The following is a 19,867-nucleotide window of genomic DNA, read 5'->3' as shown; positions in this document are numbered from 1 at the left end:
GGCACAGAACAATGCGCACAGTCAGCCCCCTGCATCCGAAGGCTCCCAACCATGAGTTGAAAATACTGTTTTCCGTCAGTGGATGGTTGAACCTTCGGATGCAAAGGATACAGAGGGCAGACTGTATATTTATTGAAAGAGTCTCCATGTAAGTGTGAAGTTCAAACCCATGTTGTTTAAGAGTCAACTATATTCATAGGACTTTTTTACTTGTCAGTGGAAATTCCTAAAAAAAAAAAAAAAAAAAATGATATGAAACTCAACTGCAGAAATAAATAAGAGCCAGGAAAGCCCTGAAAAAGAAAAGTAACACGATGGGTTAGACCAGTGGTCGGCAAACTCATTAGTCAACAGAGCCAAATATCAACAGTACAACGATTGAAATTTCTTTTGAGAGCCAAATTTTGTAAACTTAAACTTCTTCTAACGCCACTTCTTCAAAATAGACTCGTCCAGGCCGTGGTATTTTGTGGAAGAGCCACACTCAAGGGGCCAAAGAGCCGCATGTGGCTCGCGAGCCACAGTTTGCCAACCCTGGGGTTAGACCTATCAGACGATAAAACACACTATGAAATTATAATTTGTAAAGCAATGTGGTACTTAAAGATGAAATAAATAGATATAACCCAGTGGACCAGAATGGAGAACCTGAAGCAGATCCCAATATACATGAGAAGTCAATTTCTGTTTAAGGTAACTGATGTGAAGGGGAAGGTAAAGTGGGAACCCTATTCCATTCCTTAAATCAAAATAAATTCCAAATGGATAAAGGTTTTAGTTATTAAAAATAAGACAATAAAATGCTAAAGAAAAGAACAGGTAAATTTATTTATAATATTATGATAGCAGTGCAGCACAACAAAACCAGGGTCCCTCAATTGACTATATAAACATTCAGAACTTCCGTATGGTAATAAAACATACTAGAAACCAAGGTAAACAACCAACCAGGAATAAGTGTGACATGTGTGACAGGCAGAAGGGCTTATTTCCTCAATCCTCAAAGACTTAAAACAACCCAACACAAAATAGGTAAAGACTATAGGCCAGCAGTTTAGAGAGAAATACAAATGGCTTATAAAAGTCTCAACTTCACTCATAATTAGAGATATGCCAATTGAAACAGTAAGATATCTTCTTTGTTTCTCCTATCAGATTGGCAGAGATCAGTAAGTTAGATAAGACCTAATGCCAGGGAGGGTGTTAGGAAACAGGCATGTTCAGATACTACTGGCTGAGTGAAATTGGTGCAACTTTTGGGAGGATGATTTGGCAATATCTGTCAAAATCCTTTGACCCAGAATTCAACAGCTCGGGTTTTTAATCCACAGATCTACACTCAAAAGCCTTCCAGTTTAGCCCAGCCAGTGTGACTCAGTGGTTGAGTTAACCTCCATGCACCAAGAGGTTGCCCATTTGATTCCTGGTCAGGACACATACCCAGGTTGTGGGCTCGATCCCCGGTAGGGGGCATGCAGGAGGCAGCCGATTGATGTTTCTCTCTCATCGATAAACAAGAATGTTCCCTGTAAGAACATTCACACCTACATCCGTAGCAGGAGCCTGGAGAAGTAAGTTCCTTTGAGTAGAAGGAGGAAGAGGGAAGGTGGAGATGGACAGGATTCTCCCCAGGACTGGAAGGATAGGGCTGTCCAGAGAGGGGTGTTTGAGCATCCTAAGGAGATAGGACCTTAGTCCTTACTCCCAGCCTCACTAAAGACTCCCTGCCTTCCCTCCCACAACAGAGGGTGCCACCACCTACTCTGGGTAAATCCATAGGCTTGGATAAGAGGTGCATTAGCCATAAGCAGACAACATGGATGAAACATCAGAGAGCCAGGCCTTCCTGGACAGAGAACGGCACCCCCATTTGTGAGACAAGTCTCGGAGGTAGTGGGGTTTGGGCAGCACATGGGAGAGTGTCCCTGCTGACTGAGGTTGAAGTTCTGGGGACTCAGCTGCTTTGATTTGACTTTGAAAAATAACATCTTTTCAATAAAGGTTGCTGGAAAAACTGGGTATTTACCTGCAAAAAAAATGAAGTTGGACTCTGACCTTATACCACATACAAAAATTAACTCTTAAATAAAAGACCTAAATGTAAGAGCTAAAACTATAAAACCCTTAGATGCAAAATAACATGCAGCTCCTGGCAACCTAAGAATCATGGTGGAATAAAATTCTTCCCCGCTCCACTAATTTAGACCTACACCGTTGAACCTGATCTGTGAGCCCCAGGTATCCCTCATTGATAAGGAGGTAGACTTACTGGTGGGAGGCTGAAAACAAGGGCACCGATTGTCATGCCCTCTCCCCCCTCTTGTCAAGGCAAAACCTGCATGGAGTGAATCAATCTGAAGTGTTGAACTTGACTTTTTACATGTGTACATACTTGTCCAACCACTGCCCAGATCAAAATAAACATCTCCAGTGTTCAGAAGACTGGTGGCTCTTCTCATTCACTACTCCCTAAGGTAATGTTATCTGTCACTGTGCTTTAGTTCTGCCTATTTTTAAACTTCATGCAAATAACTGGAATCGTAGTTATTCCTCTTTTATGGTTGGCTTCTTTTACTCAGTACAATGTTTTAAAGAGTCATCCCTGTCATTGAATGAGGCAATTGTATGTTTTTTCCAGTGCCGTGTAAAATTCCATTGTATAATAAATCACAATTTGTTCCCACGTGCAGGTTGGATATTTAGGTTGTTTCCAGTTTTAGGCTGTTATGAGTAAAGCTGCCATAACATTCTTGTGGCCTTTGGTGAACATAAAAACCTTTTTTCTCTTGGGTATATACTGAGGAAAAGAAGGATAAGATCATAGAGTTTACCCTATGTTTGATCTTAGTAGGAACTGCCAAATTATTTTCCAAACTGTATTAATTCACTATCCCACCAACAATGTTTAATAAAGCTGGTGAATTTTCAATCTTGCTGCATTTGCTACTATTTTTTTTAATCCTTTTTAGTCTTTCTGATGGGAACTCATCATTAATTTTTAAAAATATTTAAAACTAGTAATTTTTTATTTACCTAAAACAGGTGGTCCATGGATGCTGAATGCTTGAGAAACCTGTTGGACTCTCTCAAGTATTCAGCAATTCCGTGAGGGTGGGTGGGTGTGTTCCTGCCTATGTATGTGCCATAGTCCTAGATGGATGCTGCTCCAGACCCCACCCTCCTCGACTTGGAACAGACCCTTTATTTCCCCACCAACAGGAAGCGCTTATTTGGGATCCCAGAGGGAGATGGTTTCCATCATCGGCAACATCTGGGCAACATCTGGCGAGCCCATCCCACGTCAGAGAGTCTTTTCTGGAGAAAACGCATCCCTTATTTGATTCTTTTTAGTCTCCTATATTTCCCCTTTATTCTCTCCTCTCTTCCTGGCCCCAAACCCCGTCACCCATTGGGCTCCCTGGCCCCCAATCCCTTGCCAGCTCCCTGGCCTGGTGCCCAGCAGGATGCAAACCTAGGCAGCCTGAGAAATCCTCATGAACTCCAGTGCTCAATCTGGCCCTGTTCCCTGATCAGCAGGCAGGGTCTTCTCATTCAAGGAATGTTGAAGCTGGTGGGGTTCTCTGGTCTAGTGCTCCCATTGAGAGAGAGAGAGAGAGAGAGAGAGAGAGAGAGAGAGAGAGAGAAGAAACCAGAACTCCACTCTAGGTCACAGAGATTCCCTTTCTCCTGGGGACCTGGCCAGAGAATTAGAGACAGGAAGGAGGCAGCCACAGGGAGGGCGTAGCTGAGTGCCTGATGGGGAGGGCGGTGGGCATCATAGCCCTAAGGGCTGAGTCACCTCTAGCAACGGACACCCAGCTCCACAGCCTCAAACGCCCTCCTGAGCTGTCTCCGCCCTCAGCGGTGGCTTCCATGCACCAGCCTAATGCTGATGACCCTTCCATCGCCACTTCCAGCCCAGCCCTCTCCTGCAGCCCCACCTCCCGGCACACACTCACTAGGCACCTTTCATTCACTCGGCAATCTGGCCGAGGGCAGAACACACCCTGGAGCTTTATCAAGGGTGTGTAGGGTGGGGAGTGTCGAGGTAAGGCTGGGAGAAACTTAATGAGATAGAGAGCAGAAAACCTCACGTGGAAGTTCAAACTCTGTGCAGCTGGACCGACGTTACAAGCACAATGCACAAATAAAAAAAGCAATGAACACAAATGAAAGACATTAACGTGGAGGTGGGAGTAGGAAGAGAGAGCCCTGAGCCTGCAAAGGTGGGCCCGGGAGTTAGGGGAGACGTCACCCTGAGGGCGCTGCGAAGTCCCCGGGAACTTGGCCCCAGCTGTGCAGGCACCTCCCGCGGCCGGCCCCCAGGGACGGTGGCTTCCCGCAGCCCGCTTTTCTCCTAGGGCTCCTCCCTGGAGAGGTCAAGGCAGGCAGGCCCCCCTCGGCCCTTCTACTTATACACCTCTGGCCGAAGAGGGGTCCCCGAAGGCTCCCTGGAGGAGGCATTGGAAGCTGAGGCTTAAGGCGATGGGGTGCTAGTCAGCAGCAAGGGGCCAGAAAGGCGAGAGGGCCGGCTGCAGCGAAGGGGTGAGGGTGGAAACGCTCAGGGACGCGTGGTGGGGAGGGTGGCGTCTGCGGCCGGGAAGAGAGGCGGAGGGCGGGCTCCCGGGCCGGGGCTCGCTGCGGGGCGTGCACACGTGCCCCCGCGGGAGTGCGGGGAGAGCGGGCTGGCGGTCCGGACAGGCCCGGGCGGGGCGGGGAGGCCGTGCGCCGGCGGGGCGGGGCGGGGCGGGGAGGCCGTGCGCCGGCGGGGCGGGGCGGGGCGGGGCGGGGCGGGGCGGGGCGGGGCGGGGCGGGGCGGGGCGGGGCGGGGGCGGCGCCTCCGGGGCGGGGCGGGGCGGGGCGGGGCGGGGCGGGGCGGCGGGAGGCCTGGCCGGCGGCCGGGCTGCGTCAGCGCGGCCAGCCCCGGAGTTTTCCACTGACGACGAGGGCGGAGCGGCGGGCGGGGCCGCGCAGACTGTCTCCCGCCGCCGCCGCTGCCGGACCGCAGAGCCCGGGGAGGCTGGGCCGACGGCTGCGGGCCGAGTGGACGCGGGGTCGCGGAGCGGAAGGCGTCCCGGCGGGACGTGGGTCGCGTCGGGGTCCGTGGAGAGCACCTGGCCGGCAGGTAGGCGCGAAGGGTTCTGGGCCGGACCGGACCGGACGGGGACTTTGGGGAGGGGGCGTCCCGCGCGGGGGGCGCTGCACCGCGGACCCCTGCCGTTTGCCCCCTGACACCCAGAGCGGGCGCGGGGGCAGGACAGCCCAGCGGGCCCCAGGCGGCGTGACACGGCCGGGGTCCGGGCAGGGGGAGGGGAGGGGAGGGGGGGCAGGGCACGGAGGCGCAGGCTTCCCGCTCCCCTCCCCCCGCCCCGCCGCGGGCACCCCACGAAGTCCCGGCGCCCCGAGCCCCGCGCCGGCGGCGGCCGAGCCGAGCCGAGCCGAGCCGCGCGCGGAGGCCGGGTGGCGGGGTGCGCGCGTCCGCGGGCGAGTTCCCTTCTGACCCAGTTGCGGGAGAACTTTTCAGAAGTTCCTCTCGTGGCCGGAGCAGGTGACATTTGTCGCTTTCTTCCTCGGGCTCCCCCCGGGGGTGGATGCTGGGGCTGCGGCGCGTGCCCGGCGCCCCGGGGAGGCGGGCCCGGGAGGGAGTGGAGGGATGGGCGAGGAGGAGGCTCCGTGAGTCACGGACCCCGGGCGGGAGGGAGGCGGGAGGCGGGCGGGGGGAGGAGGGGTTGTGTCGTACACTCACCTGTTTGTCAGTCGCCGTCACACGCGGAGGCCACCACCGGTGAGTCACGGCGCAGCTCCGCCGGCCACCCCGGGCCCCGCAGGCGGTCTCCCACGCACTTCCTCTCCCCTCCCCAGCACGCACTTCCTCCCCGGCCTCCGGGTCTCCCCCCCGGGGGCTTTTCCACCGGCACCCACTGGAGATGCCGACTCCACGGCAACCGGCACGCACTGAGTCACTCCGGCTCCCCGGCACAGTCACACGCAGAGCCCACACTCCCGACACCGAGGGTCCCACCGCCCTCCAGCACCGCTCATCCCCCCCCGCACCCCCCCAGCCCCACATCCTTCAGATCCCTGCCCCCCGTGGTCCCCACCGCCCGAGGTCACCCAGGCCGTTCCCCGTTCTCCCGTGCCCTTGTCCTGTCACCTCTCCCTGAGCTCGGGCTGCACCGCGTCACCCCCGGGCACACCCCCTCCCGTCCCGGTGCTGAGCCATCTTTTTAAAATGCAAATCTGGTATTGTCACTCCCTGCTTCAACCCTGCGGTGGCTTCCTGTGCCCTCGGGCCGTGGCCTGACCTGGGCGCCCTGGCCCTGCAGCACCGCCCACCGCACACCACTCAGGCTCTCCTCTCACGTCCCTCACTCACGTGCCCCCGGTCTGAACTCTCTCTCCATCCTTCCCGCCGAGAGCCCCGGACCCCTCCTGCCCACCCCTGCCACCCACCGTCGCAGCACACAGCAGGGCTTGTAAACTCTGATGGTACCCCTGCCCACTAAACTCAACACCTCAGGGGGCCGCACTCATGTGTGTCTTGCTCCCTCTGTGCCCAAGGGCCAGAGCAGTGCCTGGCAACCTCGTTGGAGTCCCATAATTGTTTGTGGAAGGAATGAATGAATGAATGAATGAATGAGAGTGCAGGAGGCCGGGCCGGGGTGGAGGAAGCGGCCGCTGTCAGGTGCAGTTTCCCTGCTGCAGAAGCGATGGCCTCACGTAGCCAGCAAGCATCTGACACCTGCCCAGTGCCAGGCCCTGGAGGCCAAGGCGGAGGAACTGTCCCCGCCCCCCTCTGATCACTTTCAGAGGGAGAGGTGGGGGAGGGGTGTGCCCAGGCTTCCTGTCCGCCTCTGGGCTGCCCAGGCTGTTTCTCCAGCCAAGCCCCATGGGGGGGGGGGGGGGGCAGTGCTCAGAGGCGCCCTCCCCTTCTCCCAGGAAGTAGTTCTTGAGGGCCCCTTCGGGTCTTGGGGGGAAACTGACCTGCCCCCCGAGGTCAGGGGCTCTGAGGTTAAAAGACACATGTTTCAGATTCTTGGAGTTAGAAGGCGGCTGCTGAAGGTGCCCCCTCCCCAGCTTGGGGTGGGGGCTGGGGCATTGGGACAGAGGAATGGGTGTGACTTCAGAGGCCCCCGAGATTGTCTCTTCCCCTAAACCCCACCCCCTCCCGCCCCCCACAATAGCCTTGGTTTGTTTGGTGCCCAGGGTGAGGTGCCCTTTCCTGGACGCACGTGGTGTGGCCTGAGTGTGGAGATAGTTATGGTGAGTCGGGTGGGGAGGTGTGCCCCCCTCGCCCTGGACTGTCAGCTCCTGTGTGTGTTGGCAGGAAGGCGGTCTGATTCTCAGGGCCCAGGCCGATCCCGGAAGAAGCCTGGTTCTCTTTGATTCCGGGCCTGGCTCCGGGGCTCCGGGGGGTGTGGTGTTTCTGTCTGAGCCAGCTCCTGGGAATTGCTTTTCCTTCCTCCAGGACCCCGGGAGGGGGCTGTGCTCCCTGGGAACAGGGCCACGGTCGGGGATCCTGATTCCTGGGTAGCTGCTGGAGGCCCCTCCCCCACCCTCTGACTCACTGTCTGACACTTTCCTTGGACTCTTCCACTATCTTTCATTCCTCTTTCTTGGTTCTCCTCGTCTCTGGCTGAGTCTTTTGGTCTTATCGCCGGCCTCTGCCTCTCTCAGCCCCTGGATTCCCAGGTGGGATGGTGGCTCTTCCTTCTTCCCTCACCCCAAAGGAGTATCGGGGAGGAGACGGTTTCTGGTTTGATTCCAGGCCTGCAGATCCTGCGGGGGGGGGGGGGGGGGTTCATCACAAAGCCTGCAGCACAGCCCTGGTTTCTCCATCTGCAGTTTTGGAGCCTATAACCCCTCACCTTAAGTTCCCATGGGAGATCCAAGGCTTAAACCTGCTTCCTCGACCTCTCTCTCTGTTTACTCGGGAGCAGGGAGCCTCCGGAGGTGCATGTGTGGGCACCTGCTTTGGCACCTGCCTGCAGCAGACTTTCGTCTCCCTCAGAGCCACCCCCTTCTGGGTACCATTCTGGTTCAAACCCTCCGCTGCAGGCTGGGGGAGGGGTGTGAACCCCGCCCCCCTTAAACTGACTGTGACAGGAGCATGAGATCACACTGACCACTCGCTCCCTCCCCCCACCCCAGAGAACTCACGTGCTTAACCTTTTGCGATGTCGAGTGTGACTCGACACGGTTAGCATCGAAGATTAAAATTACTCTTTGAATGTCTCAATAATTTGAAATATAAAAAAATCCAAATAAGTAAGTTTGTATGAAAAGAAACTCCAGTTTTTTATTCTACTGCCGCGCTTTGTAGAATCTGGGGTATTTAAAAAATTAAATCCCGAGTAGAATAAAGGAATCGAGAAAAAAGCAAGCGAGTGCAAAGGGTTAATCTTGTTTCTACGTGATACAAAGCACCCACCTGCCTACCTCTGATGGTCCTCAGTGGCCTTCTCTATGCCAGGCTCCGTTCTAGGCCTGGGCACCATGACAGCCAGGCTGGGAGGCCCCCAGCCTGGGGAGAGGGAGATGAGCAATGAGACCACTGCAAGGTGGGGAGGTGAGGGCTGTGATGTGGGGCTCCCAGGACCCAGAGAGGCCTGTAGTGAGTGAGGAGGAGTGGGGGTTTTGGGGAGGCCCTCTAGGAGATGATAGTCCAGGAGGTGAACAAGTTGTGGCGATCAGGGGCGCCACAAGTTCTGCTGGAGTGTCAAGTGAGGGGGGGTGGGGAGACTCACAGGATGAGCCTGGAGGATGGGCTGCAGCTAGGCCTGCTCTGGCCTCTCAGCCTTTCGTGGAATCCCCTCAGGGGATTCTAAACGTGGAGGTGGCAGGTAGATAGGGGGTTTAATAAGATTACTCTGGCTGCAGGGCAAAGAATGGCTATGGGGAGAGGACATGGGTAATAGCAGTGGGGGTGGAGACATAAGGGTAATAAACTTCTTAAATTGCAGGTGACGTACAGAAAATGCATGAAGTATATGAATCTTACACGCACAGCTAGATGGATTTTATGGCTTTAGACACGCATGGAACAAATATCAACCCAGATCAACTTAGAACATTTCCAGACTGCCCCCCCACCCCCCACCCCACCACTTCCCCAAGATTCCCTGCTGGCTGTTCCTAGTGCATCCCTCCCCTCCCCCAGTAGTAACCACTGTTCTAACCTGCATCACCAGTGATCGGGTCTGCCTTTTCTTGAGCTTCATTCACATGCATTCTTGCGCCTGGCTCCTTTCATCTAATGTGGCATCAGTGAGATTCATCTGTGTGTGTGTGTGTGTGTGTGTGTATCCAGGAGCTCATTCTTGTCTTCACGGTGCAGATTGACACAGGCACTGAGCACTGAGCACTGAGCACTGAGCACTAAGCACTAAGCACTTGACATGAATTGACTCAGGGAAGCCTCCTAACCCTGCGAGGTTTTATGACAGAGGATTGGAGTGTCGTGGTTAAGGAACTGACCCAGGGTCACTCAGCTAATTAAGAGCTAAGCCAGGGTTAAATGCCAGCAGTCTGGTTCTGGAGCCAAGGTTCTTAACCCTGTGCTGGGTGGCCTCCATGATACCTACCGAGCCCGTGCCGGGCCTTGGGTGGATTAAACGAGTTAACGTGTGACGGGGTGTGGATGGAGGGAGAGAAGAGGGGAGAAGGAGTTGAGGATGGCTGCAGGTTTCTGGCTTGAGTAACCGGGTGGGTGGCAGTGCTGTTACTAAGATAGGGAACACAGGAAGAGGAACAGATGGCACGGGTGGGGGGGGGCACAGACAAGGGGTTCGATTTGGGGCCTGCAGAATTTTATGTTTCTAGGGAACAGCCAGGCAGAAATACCAAGTGGGCATTTGGCGTTGGGGGAAGGGGTCTCAGGCTTGGGTGTGTGATTAGGGAGCCACTCAGCACCCCGGAGACACATCTGGAGCTTGGGAAAGGATGGGAGACTGTGGTGGGGACAGCGAGCCTGGGTGTGGTTGGTCCCTGTGTGTCTGAGCGTCTCTGGCCTGCATGTGTTGTTATATGTGTGCAAGCCTGATTCTGGGTCGCCAAGTCCCCCCATCTCCTGGGAGAAGCTGCAGGTCAGCTGCGAGCTGGGTTGTTTTTGTTTGTGGTTTAAGCCTGGGAGGGGGTGCCGAGCCTGAGAACGCACCCGCCGAGAAGCCCCCGGAAACACCTGTGTGTCCTCTTTCCCCCCATCCCCCCACCCCCACCCCGGGCCCAATGTGGAGAGTTTGCAAGGAGGCCAGCCCTCTCTTGCTCCTCTTGTGCCTGCGGGGACAGCCTGTCCCTGCAAAGAATTTTATCCAGTCAGCCTGCCCAGTAAGTCGATGGACAGCACACCCTCTAGGTCTAGGATGCAGGGACTTGGTGGGAGGGAGGCTGGGCAGAGGGAGAAAGGGGTGTCTGGAAAGGACACCTGAGGAGGGGAGATCCGCCAGCCTTCTGGTTGGCTTTTCCTGTTCTCTCTCGTTTCCTGTGATGGCTGTGGGGGAGGGGCTCCCCAGCTCTGGGGCCCCTGCATCGTTTCCCCTTCCTCTCGGTGACCTCCTGGGGGCCGAGCCCTGAGTGCCACCGGATGTGCGGAGACAAGGTAGCTGTGATCAGCCCTTAGGACTGCGTCCTTCGGGGATTCCCAAGGGGGTGGAAGGGACTGTTATTTGCCTTGGTGTTTAGGGGAGGGAACCCCAAGTCCCCTCCACTCCACTTGGATGGGGCCAGCCAGACTGGGGGAGTCTGGTTGCATTCCCGCGGAGGACTGGGACCTGCAAAGGGGAGACCGGAGCAGGGTGTCCTGGGGAGGCTCCAAGTCACCGAGCTACAGACTGGAGAGAGGGGACATTGTCTTGGCAGGTCGGTTTCACTAGAAGAGTTTTTTTTGTTTTGTTTTGTTTTGTTTTTTAATGGGAAACAATAATTTCCATGGGAAGTTAATTCAAACAAACAGGGCTAGATATTAGAGTAGAAGGCAGATGGAGGTGACCTTTGAAGACCAAACAGGAGATAGGAAAGCGGCATGAAGCCTGGGTGTCCCCCAGTCATGGCGGGAGGCAGGCCCTCCGTGGGGCGGGGGTTTCTGAGGGGGAGTCTGAGCAGGTCCTTCCCGGGAGAGGAGGGGCCCGGGAAAGGCCTGGGTGTGGGAAGCAGGGCCAGCGGCCGAGCAGCCTGTGTCCCTCCCGGAGTGTCCTGGCTGGCCTGGCCCGGGACCGGGGCCGCAGGGCGGTGTGCCTGTGGGTGTGCTCGGAGGGGAGGGGGGGGGGAGGGGGGGAGGGGGAGCCATGGCCGCGCAGACAGTCTCTCACACACACACAAGCACACAGATGCGAGCCCTGTGAATCACCCAGCCCGTGAGTCAGCCCCCAGGATTCCTGTCGGGGAACGAGCGAGGCTAGGCAGAGGTCTGTCGGTCCATCTGCTAGTCTGGTGTGTGCGCGCCTGTGTAGGTGGGCGGTAGGAGGTGGTGGGACGGTGCCTGGCCGTGTCCTGGAAGGGCTTCAGGGCCGAGGGCGGGGAGTCTCCAAGCACCAGGACGAGGGTTCGGGCCTCTCTGCTCTGTCTTGTGCAAAGGAGCCCCCTGGGGACGTGCCCCCTGCACATAGAGCTCCGGGGCTGGGGCGGGAGGGCCTGGGACACCTCGGAGGGTCAGTGGGAGAGGGGACGATCTGGGACACCTCAGGCCCGCCTCTGGGAGCTTTCTCCTTCCCGTTCCAGGCTGTCTGCGCCCGGGACCCGCCATGGCTGGGTTGCTGAAAAGGAAGTTGGACCAGTTGGAAGAGGATGACTCCTCGCTCTGCTCGTCTTCGTCTTCGTCCTCCTCGGGCCACCACTCTGGCTCCTGCTCCCCAAGCTCTTCAGTCTCCCCAGCCTGGGACCTGGAAGAGGAGGGCCCCTGGGATCAGATGTCCCCGCCTGACCGGAACGTCTGTGGCCCCCAAAGTTTTACCCGTGAGTCCCTACTCCCCTGGGGAGCCCACCACACACCGCCCCGCTCCTTCCTTCCTAAAGATGAAATCGGGAGACGTGTGTCAAAGCCATCCTAGCCACTGGAGGCCGTGTCCCCATGGCCTTCGCTCCCCACCTCATCCACTTCCTGGAATACCATGGGCACTGAGGAATGCCCACTGTCCAGAGGCGCTTGGTCTTGGCTACATTCACCTTTGACCTTGGGACTCCCCTGTTTCAAAGTCATGACATTCAGAGCAGAGCTCCTGAGAGTGGCCCTCAGCCCTCCCGCCCCGGCTCCTCCCTTCTGTTCCAGTTTCGTTTCTCCAGCTCTCGCCCTGTCCTCCTTCCAGCTGCTCTGCCGGAGCCCCACGCCCGCACTTCTCCGCTGCGAGGCCTGTCAAGCCGGTCCCTCTCCTGTCAAAATGCCACTTGGCTTTACCTGACCGGAGTGAAAAGGTTATTTTTCAAGCTGGCAGATTCTGGTTCCAAACTGACAGAGGAGGCCCAGGAGCAGTTTCTCAACCTTGCTTTGTATGATCACTCCCCCTAGGCCCAAGGAGCCTTTCCATTTTTTAAAAAAATACATTTTATTGATTTTTTACAGAGAGGAAGGGAGAGGGATAAAGAGTTAGAAACATCGATGAGAGAGAAACATCGATCAGCTGCCTCCTGCACACCTCCTACTGGCATGTGCCCGCAACCCAGGTACATGCCCTTGACCAGAATCGAACCTGGGACCCTTCAATCCGCAGGCCGACGCTCTATCCACTGAGCCAAACCGGTTAAAGTCTGATTTTTAGCACATAGATCTAACGGTGCATTAACTGACGAAACGACTGTGGGTTTATCCTGGAAATAGAAGGATGGTTTAATATAAAAACCAATCTCATAGTTTGCCAACTGACTGTGTCAGAGGAAGAAAAATATAAGAGCTACTCTAGACGCTGAAAGAATATTTGATAAAACATAATATTCCTTCTAGATAAGACTCTTGGTAAGATAGACGTAAGTGAATTCTACTTAAATGGTTAAAAAATAGGTTTCATCCCAAAAGCTGGTTCTGACTAATGAGGAAATACTGGAAGCATTTCCCACTAGGTCAGGAACAAGAGGAGGATGCTGTCTGTCACCACTGCGGGTTCCCATTGTTCAGGAAGTGCTAGCCAATTCAGCTCGCAGAGGGAATAAGAATTCTACGTATTGCATTGGACAGGCCACGTTGCCACTAATGTCTCTAGTAGCATATATAAAGCGCGCCTACAAATCAATAAAAAAAACAACTAGAAAACGATACAAGGGACCTATAATCTGCTTATAAAGATGGGAAAGATGTTTACACTTACAGATGCTCTCCTTTCATCTGGTAATAGCAATAGGCTGGTATTGGCATAGGGGTGGTGCTCAATTTTACCAACTCTAATCCCAGCCAGGCTGGCTCCTCATTTTTTTTTTTTGGCTTCTAAATTTGAATCCATCTCTTGGGGGGTGTGAGGAGCGGTGGATCAGGGTCCTCTTCCAGGGGCTCGTGCTGCGTATCACAGAGAACTCATGCGCTACCCCTCCTCTGCTTGCCTTCCAGCCTCGTCCATCCTGAAGCGGGCTCCCCGGAAGCGCCCAGGCCGCGTAGCCTTCAATGGCACCACCGTCTTCTACTTCCCTCGGTGCCAGGGCTTCACCAGCGTGCCCAGCCGCGGTGGCTGCACTCTGGGTATGGCCCCTCGCCACAGTGCCTGCCGCCGCTTCTCCTTGGCCGAGTTTGCCCAGGAGCAGGCCCGGGCACGGCGAGAGAAGCTCCGCCTGCGCCTGAAGGAGGAGAAGCTGGAGGTGCTTCGGTCGAAGGTAGGAGACCCCACAGAGGTCCACAGTGAAGGCCTAGCCTTGGCGGGAGGGGCACCAGGGGCAGGTGCTGGTTTGCTCGCTGTTGGGGAAAGACATGCATGGGGCCAGTGGTGGCTTGATCAGGACCTGTTGCCTGGATGATGTGCAGGCAGAATGGGGCATGGTACCTGAACCTGTCTGACCTCACTGGGGAGGAGGATGTGGAATTGACGGACACTGGGGGGTGGGTGTATCTGGCGGGGGGAGGGCGTTGTCCATGAAATGGACAGGAAATCTCTTCGCAGATGCCCTGAGGGCAGTGTTCTTGGCTGTCCTGATCACTGGGATACCCTCAGTGTCCATCCAGCCCAGAGTAGCACGTGGGGGGCGTTGATCGGATGACTGGTGGCTGTGGGGACTGAGACCACCGCGTCTGTGCCTCTCACATCCCTCCTCTCTCCCCTGGATGCAGCTGACAGAAGCTGGGGTACCTGAGGTGGAGGCCGGCCTGACACTGACAGTGGATGCCATTGATGATGCCTCTGTGGATGAGGAGTTGGCAGAGGCCATGGCAGGTGGCCGGTTGGAGGAAATGACCTCCCTGCACCCCTACCCAGCCCGGAAGCGGCGGGCCCTGCTGCGGGCTGCAGGCGTGCGGAAGATCGACCGGGAGGAGAAGCGGGAGCTGCAGGCGCTGCGCCAGTCCCGGGAGGACTGTGGCTGTCGCTGCGACAGGGTCTGTGACCCTGAGACCTGCAGCTGCAGCCTGGCGGGCATCAAGTGCCAGGTACGGAGGTCGGGCTGGGCTGGGAGCGGGAGCCTGAGCTGGGGGGCTGCTTCCCTGGGCTCCTCAGGATCCTCACCCGTGCCTCTGCCTTCCCTGCAGATGGACCACACAGCGTTCCCCTGTGGCTGCTGCAAGGAGGGCTGCGAGAACCCCAAGGGCCGCGTGGAATTTAATCAGGCGCGGGTTCAGACCCATTTGCTCCACACGCTCACCCGCCTGCAGCTGGAGCAGGGGGCTGAGAGCCTCGGGGAGCTGGAGGCCCCTGCCCTGGGCAGTCCACCCAGCCCTGGTGGGCAGATCCTGACCCCCACTTTCCCACTGGCCAACCCCCCCGTGAGCAGCGAGCTGGGAGACCACAGCTGCAGCAGCGACATGACGGATTCCTCCGCAGCATCGGGCACTAGCGAGCCCCCCGACAGTCCTGCCCATCCAGCCCTGCCTGACCCTGGCTTCCAGCCTGGCATGGATGACGACAGCCTGGAGCAGATCCTGAGATTCAGTGACTCAGACGTGGGTGGAGAGGAGGAGGAAGAAGGGGGTGTGGGGAACCTCGACAACCTTAGCTGCTTCCACCTGGCTGATATCTTTGGTTCTGGTGACCCCGGTGGCCTGGCCGGCTGGACCCACAGCTATTCCAGTACCAGCTTCACATCGGGCATCCTGGATGAGAATGCCAACCTGGATGCCAGCTGCTTCCTAAACAGTGGCCTTGAAGGGCTGGGAGAAGGCAGCCTCCCTGGCACCGAGGTGCCGCCCAGCGTGGACGCCGGCCAGAGCAGCTCAGTGGACCTCAGCTGGTCTTCCTGCGACTCCTTTGAGCTGCTCCAGGCCCTGCCAGACTACAGTCTGGGGCCCCACTACACCTCTCGGAAGGTGTCTGACGCCCTGGACAACTTGGAGGCACCCCACTTTCCCTCACCTGCCTTTTCCCCGCCTGGGGACACCGGCGTTTGCTTCCTGGAATCCATCATGGGCTTGTCTGAGCCAGCTGCCGAGGACACTGGCTTCCTTCTGGGACTGCCAGTTGTGTGAGGACACTGCCCTGGCGTCCCTGCTGGAGCCCGTGCCTGTGCGAGGACTAGGGTGCCTTTTCCCGGCCCCGAACGCCCTGTTGCTGCTGTGTCATAATTTGGGGGCTCCGGGGTGGCCTGTATGTAACCGTCTCCCATTGGCTGACTCACCCATGTGGGCATTCCTGATTTTCATGCAACACTCTGGATCGATGTATTATTTATTTTTGTAACTTTCTGTGCTGAAGAGAGTGGGAGGGGGCTCCCCCCTTCGGCCACCCAGCCCCTGGTGCCCAGTCTCTCCCACTTCCATGGCGCATGCCAGGAAGAGGAGGGCATGATGTTTCTTAGCCTGATGACAGCGAGACAGGGCTGGAAACATCTACCTCTTCCGGCTTCTGCCACCCTGAGCCCTCCCCCCCGGGTGGCTGAATCCTCTGGACTGTGAAGACTCTAATTTATTTCCATAATTTATTTGGAGACAGGCAGCTTAGGCTTCTCATCCCTGGCTGGTAGGCAATGCTGAGGTCAGGGTGGGGCACGGACCCCGGGAGTCCCTTTCACCTTGTAGGCCTGCAGCCCCGCCCTGCCTGGTCTTGGGTGTAGACCCGATGTGGATTCAAACCCTCTGTCTGCTGTGGCAGCTGCCTGGCTCTGGGTGGTTGAGCAGGCAGAGGTTAGCCTCGGACAGTGTTTGGGCAGAGGAGGGACGGAGCTGACCAACCGTGACCCACTCAGCCCCCTCCACTTCCTGTCCTCTGCCCCATCTCTCCCCTCCCCCAAGGGCCATAGCCTTTAGTCCCGGTCCATCAATGCAGGAAGGGGAAGCAGGAGGCCGAGAGAGAGCCAGGGGCTCCCCTCAGTGCCTCCGGGCCCTCCGCACGCCCTGGAAGACAATCTCAGGGCTTTCTGGACACTGCACTCCGCCCGGCCCACCTGCCTGCTCCCTGGGCCGGTTGGCCAGGGCCAGGGGTGGTGCCTTATGGCTCTTCTGCCCGTTCCTTGATGAATTTTGCATCCTAATTTCTATATTGCCCCTGAATATTGTAACTATAATTTATTCATTTTTCTCTGTGTCTGTGCCAAGGAGCCCAGGCTCTGCGCTTGCCTTCTTACCCAGGAGGCCGTCAGCCTGCGCGCTTGTGGGAACACCTTATGCCTGAACTCGCAGGCACCAATAAAAAGGCTCTATTTTTAATGGTGTGGTCTGCATTTGTGGGGAGACTTAAGAACACAGGTGTATATGCTCAGGAGGTGGGGGGGAGGGAAGGGGAGACAGGCCCTGCAGGGCCGCGTGGGTACTGAGGCCGTGTTGGGAACGGGAACTGAGGACACAACACGCTGGGCCTCCTCCTGTGCAGGCCAGGCAACCTGCAGACTGGAAGCCAGCTACGAGAGGCTGGCTGGGCTCACGGAGTTCACCCTGTGGAAGAACCCATCTCTCTCCAGGGGTCTCCTGGGGTGGGTAGTCAGACAAGCTGTGTGCTTGGATGGGTGAGGGCACGCACTCCCACTCACCCTCACGGAGCTGGGGCTCTTAAGGGTGAAGTCACCGCCCCTCCCCCAGGTGGAGGCAGGCAGAGGGGTGGGGTGGGGTGGGTAGAGGCCTTGTGTGGGGCTGAGCTACTGAGGTCCCTGGGGACTTGAGCACCACACGCCGGAAGCTGTAGAACTTCATCCATCTGCACCAGCCAGACCTGTCTGACCTGCCCCTGGCCGCCTGGGCTGCAGGCCAGAGCAGCAAGCTGCACTCTGCCCTGGTGAGCCCCATGGGGGCTTGAGGGGCAAGGTCAGCCTCCCTCTTAGCAATAATACTGATTTGCACAAGTGCTGGGAAGGGGACCCAACAAGGAGACCGGACTTCTTGTTCGAATCCTCTGCCTCTGTTCGTGCTCTCTGCGGTTTACTGGTTAAGCGCCCGGACCCACAGTGCCAAGTTCAAATCCCAGCTCTTCTACTACCAAGTGAGATTTCTTATGCAAATGACTTCCTCCTCACTGTGCCCAGGTGTCCTCAATACTGACTGTGCAAATAACCCTGCTCACCTCCTAAGCTTGTCTAGTTCATGTATGTACAGCACTCCGAAGAGAGTCTGGAACATGCAAGCCTCATGACCTCCATGCTCTTTTCATGCTCTGGCCTCTATTTCTATGTTTTAGCCTCTTTTTTTTTTTTTTTCTCTTACCAGTTTTGTCACCTTATTTAGGTACACCTCTTGCCTCGGGACATGCACGCACATGGCCATAAGGTCAGTGGCCACAAGAGGACTCAAGGCTTCGAGTCTGGCCCGTGGTGGGGTAGGCTGTCCTTGTGCCCAACTTAGGCAGGGACAGCCAGGTCCTAGGCTTCTCATGGTGGACACTGAGTTGCCCGGTCTCCTCTCTCACTGGCCCCTGGAATGCTTTGGTAGAGATTGCTTCAGCTTGCGTGATCCCCAAGCCCACCTCTCCAAAGGCGGTGAGGCTCAGCTCTGACTGGCCTGGGGTCTGGGTGGCAGCCTCCAGCAGCTCCAATACCCCAGCTGTTAGGCCCCGCGAGCTCCTACCCCGTGGACACCGCCCATGGCTAGACTGAACCTGCTCACTCCCCCTCTAGAGCCACAGGGCCACTTGGTTTTTTGTTTTTTTTAAGATAAATGAAGACAGTCTAGGTCCGTGGTCGGCAAACTGCGGCTCGCGAGCCACATGCGGCTCTTTGGCCCCTTGAGTGTGGCTCTTCCACAAAATACCACGGCCTGGGCGAGTCTATTTTGAAGAAGTGGCGTTAGAAGAAGTTTAAGTTTAAAAAATGTGGCTCTCCAAAGAAATTTCAATCGTTGTACTGTTGATATTTGGCTCTGTTGACTAATGAGTTTGCCGACCACTGGTCTAGGTTTTACAGCAATATAAATGTGCTGAATATACAATATTTTTCGGCATCGTTTTCCATACAGACAGACCTCTCAACATAGCCCCTGTGGAGAGCGGCTACAGTGTTCGGACAGGTTATGGTCCCAACCTGTGGTCCCACGTGGCTGAGTGATACAGGCTGCGGGAGGTGCAGCAAGTAAACAAAGCTTGATCAGGTGCATGTAATTGAGTAGATTTGAAACCCACGAGAACGTTGTAAACATCTTGACCACGGCCTTACTTTGCCTCCTGGAATCTGGCTATAAAATAAAGACTTGGCTTGCAGGCTGTGGCGCTGTCTCGCCATCAGAGAGGGCAGCGTCCCAACCAGACCCAGCTTTATTCTCCTGTCTGTCTTTTCTCAATCCTTCACCGCCCCCTCTCAGGCTCACCGAACCTGGCTGTGCAGGCGCGGCCCAAGCCCTCCCGAAGAAACGGAGCTGTAAAGCACCTCATAGTCAAGTGGACTGTTTTCCCATAAGAAAGAGGGGAGTACCCGGGGAAAGGCTTCCAGGTCATCGACTCATACCATGAGGCCATGCACCCCACACGTCAAACAAGGCTCGGCCAGCCAGCAAGGACAACTCGAGCTGCTCTGAAAAGGACCCTCACTCGTTCGCTGTTCCCAAACCTTAGTCACCGGACTTCTCTCGATAACTTTGCCATATCCACACGCTACTCATACTAAGCATTTTACGCCATATCAATTATATCAACATGCTTAAAAGTTAGAACCATTCTATGTAACACCACCCACGGATTCATGGGTTGGTTGTGCTGTTCTTCTCCATTGTATAAAACTAAACTCATAGTTATTAAACTTGAAGCATGTTTTCTAACTATCACTGGCAGGGATTTGTACCTTGATTTGGGAACACATAGATCTGGTCTAATTTCCTGCCACAGATGGGGACATTGAGTCCATGAGAGGGGAAGGAAGGGTCTTAGGAAGGTCACACACGGACATTCTAGAGACCTCCTGATTCCCAGAGTCCCTTCCCCCGAGGTCAGCCGGGCCCATTATTGCCATCCTGATAAACAGGAAGAGAGGCATTGGGAGCACAGCAAAGGTGACCTCTATCACCCTCTTGCCAGTCACAACGAACGATACTCACCTAAGTAGGGACCACTGCCTTTGTCCCCGTAGGTGCTAAAGGGTTTCTCTGGAGGATGAATGAGTTGGTCAAGTGTCTTTTACAGAAGCTGAAGTGGGAACTATTTTTTCTTATGATGTATTTCCCTGTACTAGGCAAGGGTAATTGCCCAAACCAGTGGGGACCAGCAGAGGCCAGCTGGGGACTCGGGGAGGAGGAGACAGAATGCAAGGGACAAAGTGGGCCAACGACCCTTGCAGCCTGCATGCAGGGTGGCGGTCTCTCTCTCACACGGCACCGCAGCCATGGGGACCTTGTGCA

The 19,867-nt window shown here is 56.2% G+C and overlaps 1 protein-coding gene across 1 annotated transcript; it reads left to right on the top strand.

The window, feature by feature from the left end:
- The first annotated feature begins 4,923 nt into the window (after positions 1-4,923).
- CSRNP1 (cysteine and serine rich nuclear protein 1) lies at positions 4,924-15,722 on the top strand. Its single transcript, XM_079795763.1, has 5 exons — positions 4,924-5,125; positions 11,716-11,949; positions 13,529-13,788; positions 14,240-14,554; positions 14,654-15,722. Exons 2-5 carry the CDS (start codon positions 11,739-11,741, stop codon positions 15,584-15,586), a joined length of 1,719 nt encoding a protein of 572 aa, XP_079651889.1. The 5' UTR covers positions 4,924-5,125; positions 11,716-11,738; the 3' UTR covers positions 15,587-15,722.
- The last annotated feature ends 4,145 nt before the right edge of the window (positions 15,723-19,867 follow it).

This window comes from Cnephaeus nilssonii (assembly GCF_951640355.1).
Source record: "Cnephaeus nilssonii genome assembly, chromosome: 17".
Taxonomy (NCBI): Eukaryota; Metazoa; Chordata; class Mammalia; order Chiroptera; family Vespertilionidae; genus Cnephaeus; species Cnephaeus nilssonii.
The sequence above is the reverse complement of the archived record's forward strand: the minus strand, read 5'-3'. Positions and strand labels throughout refer to the sequence as shown.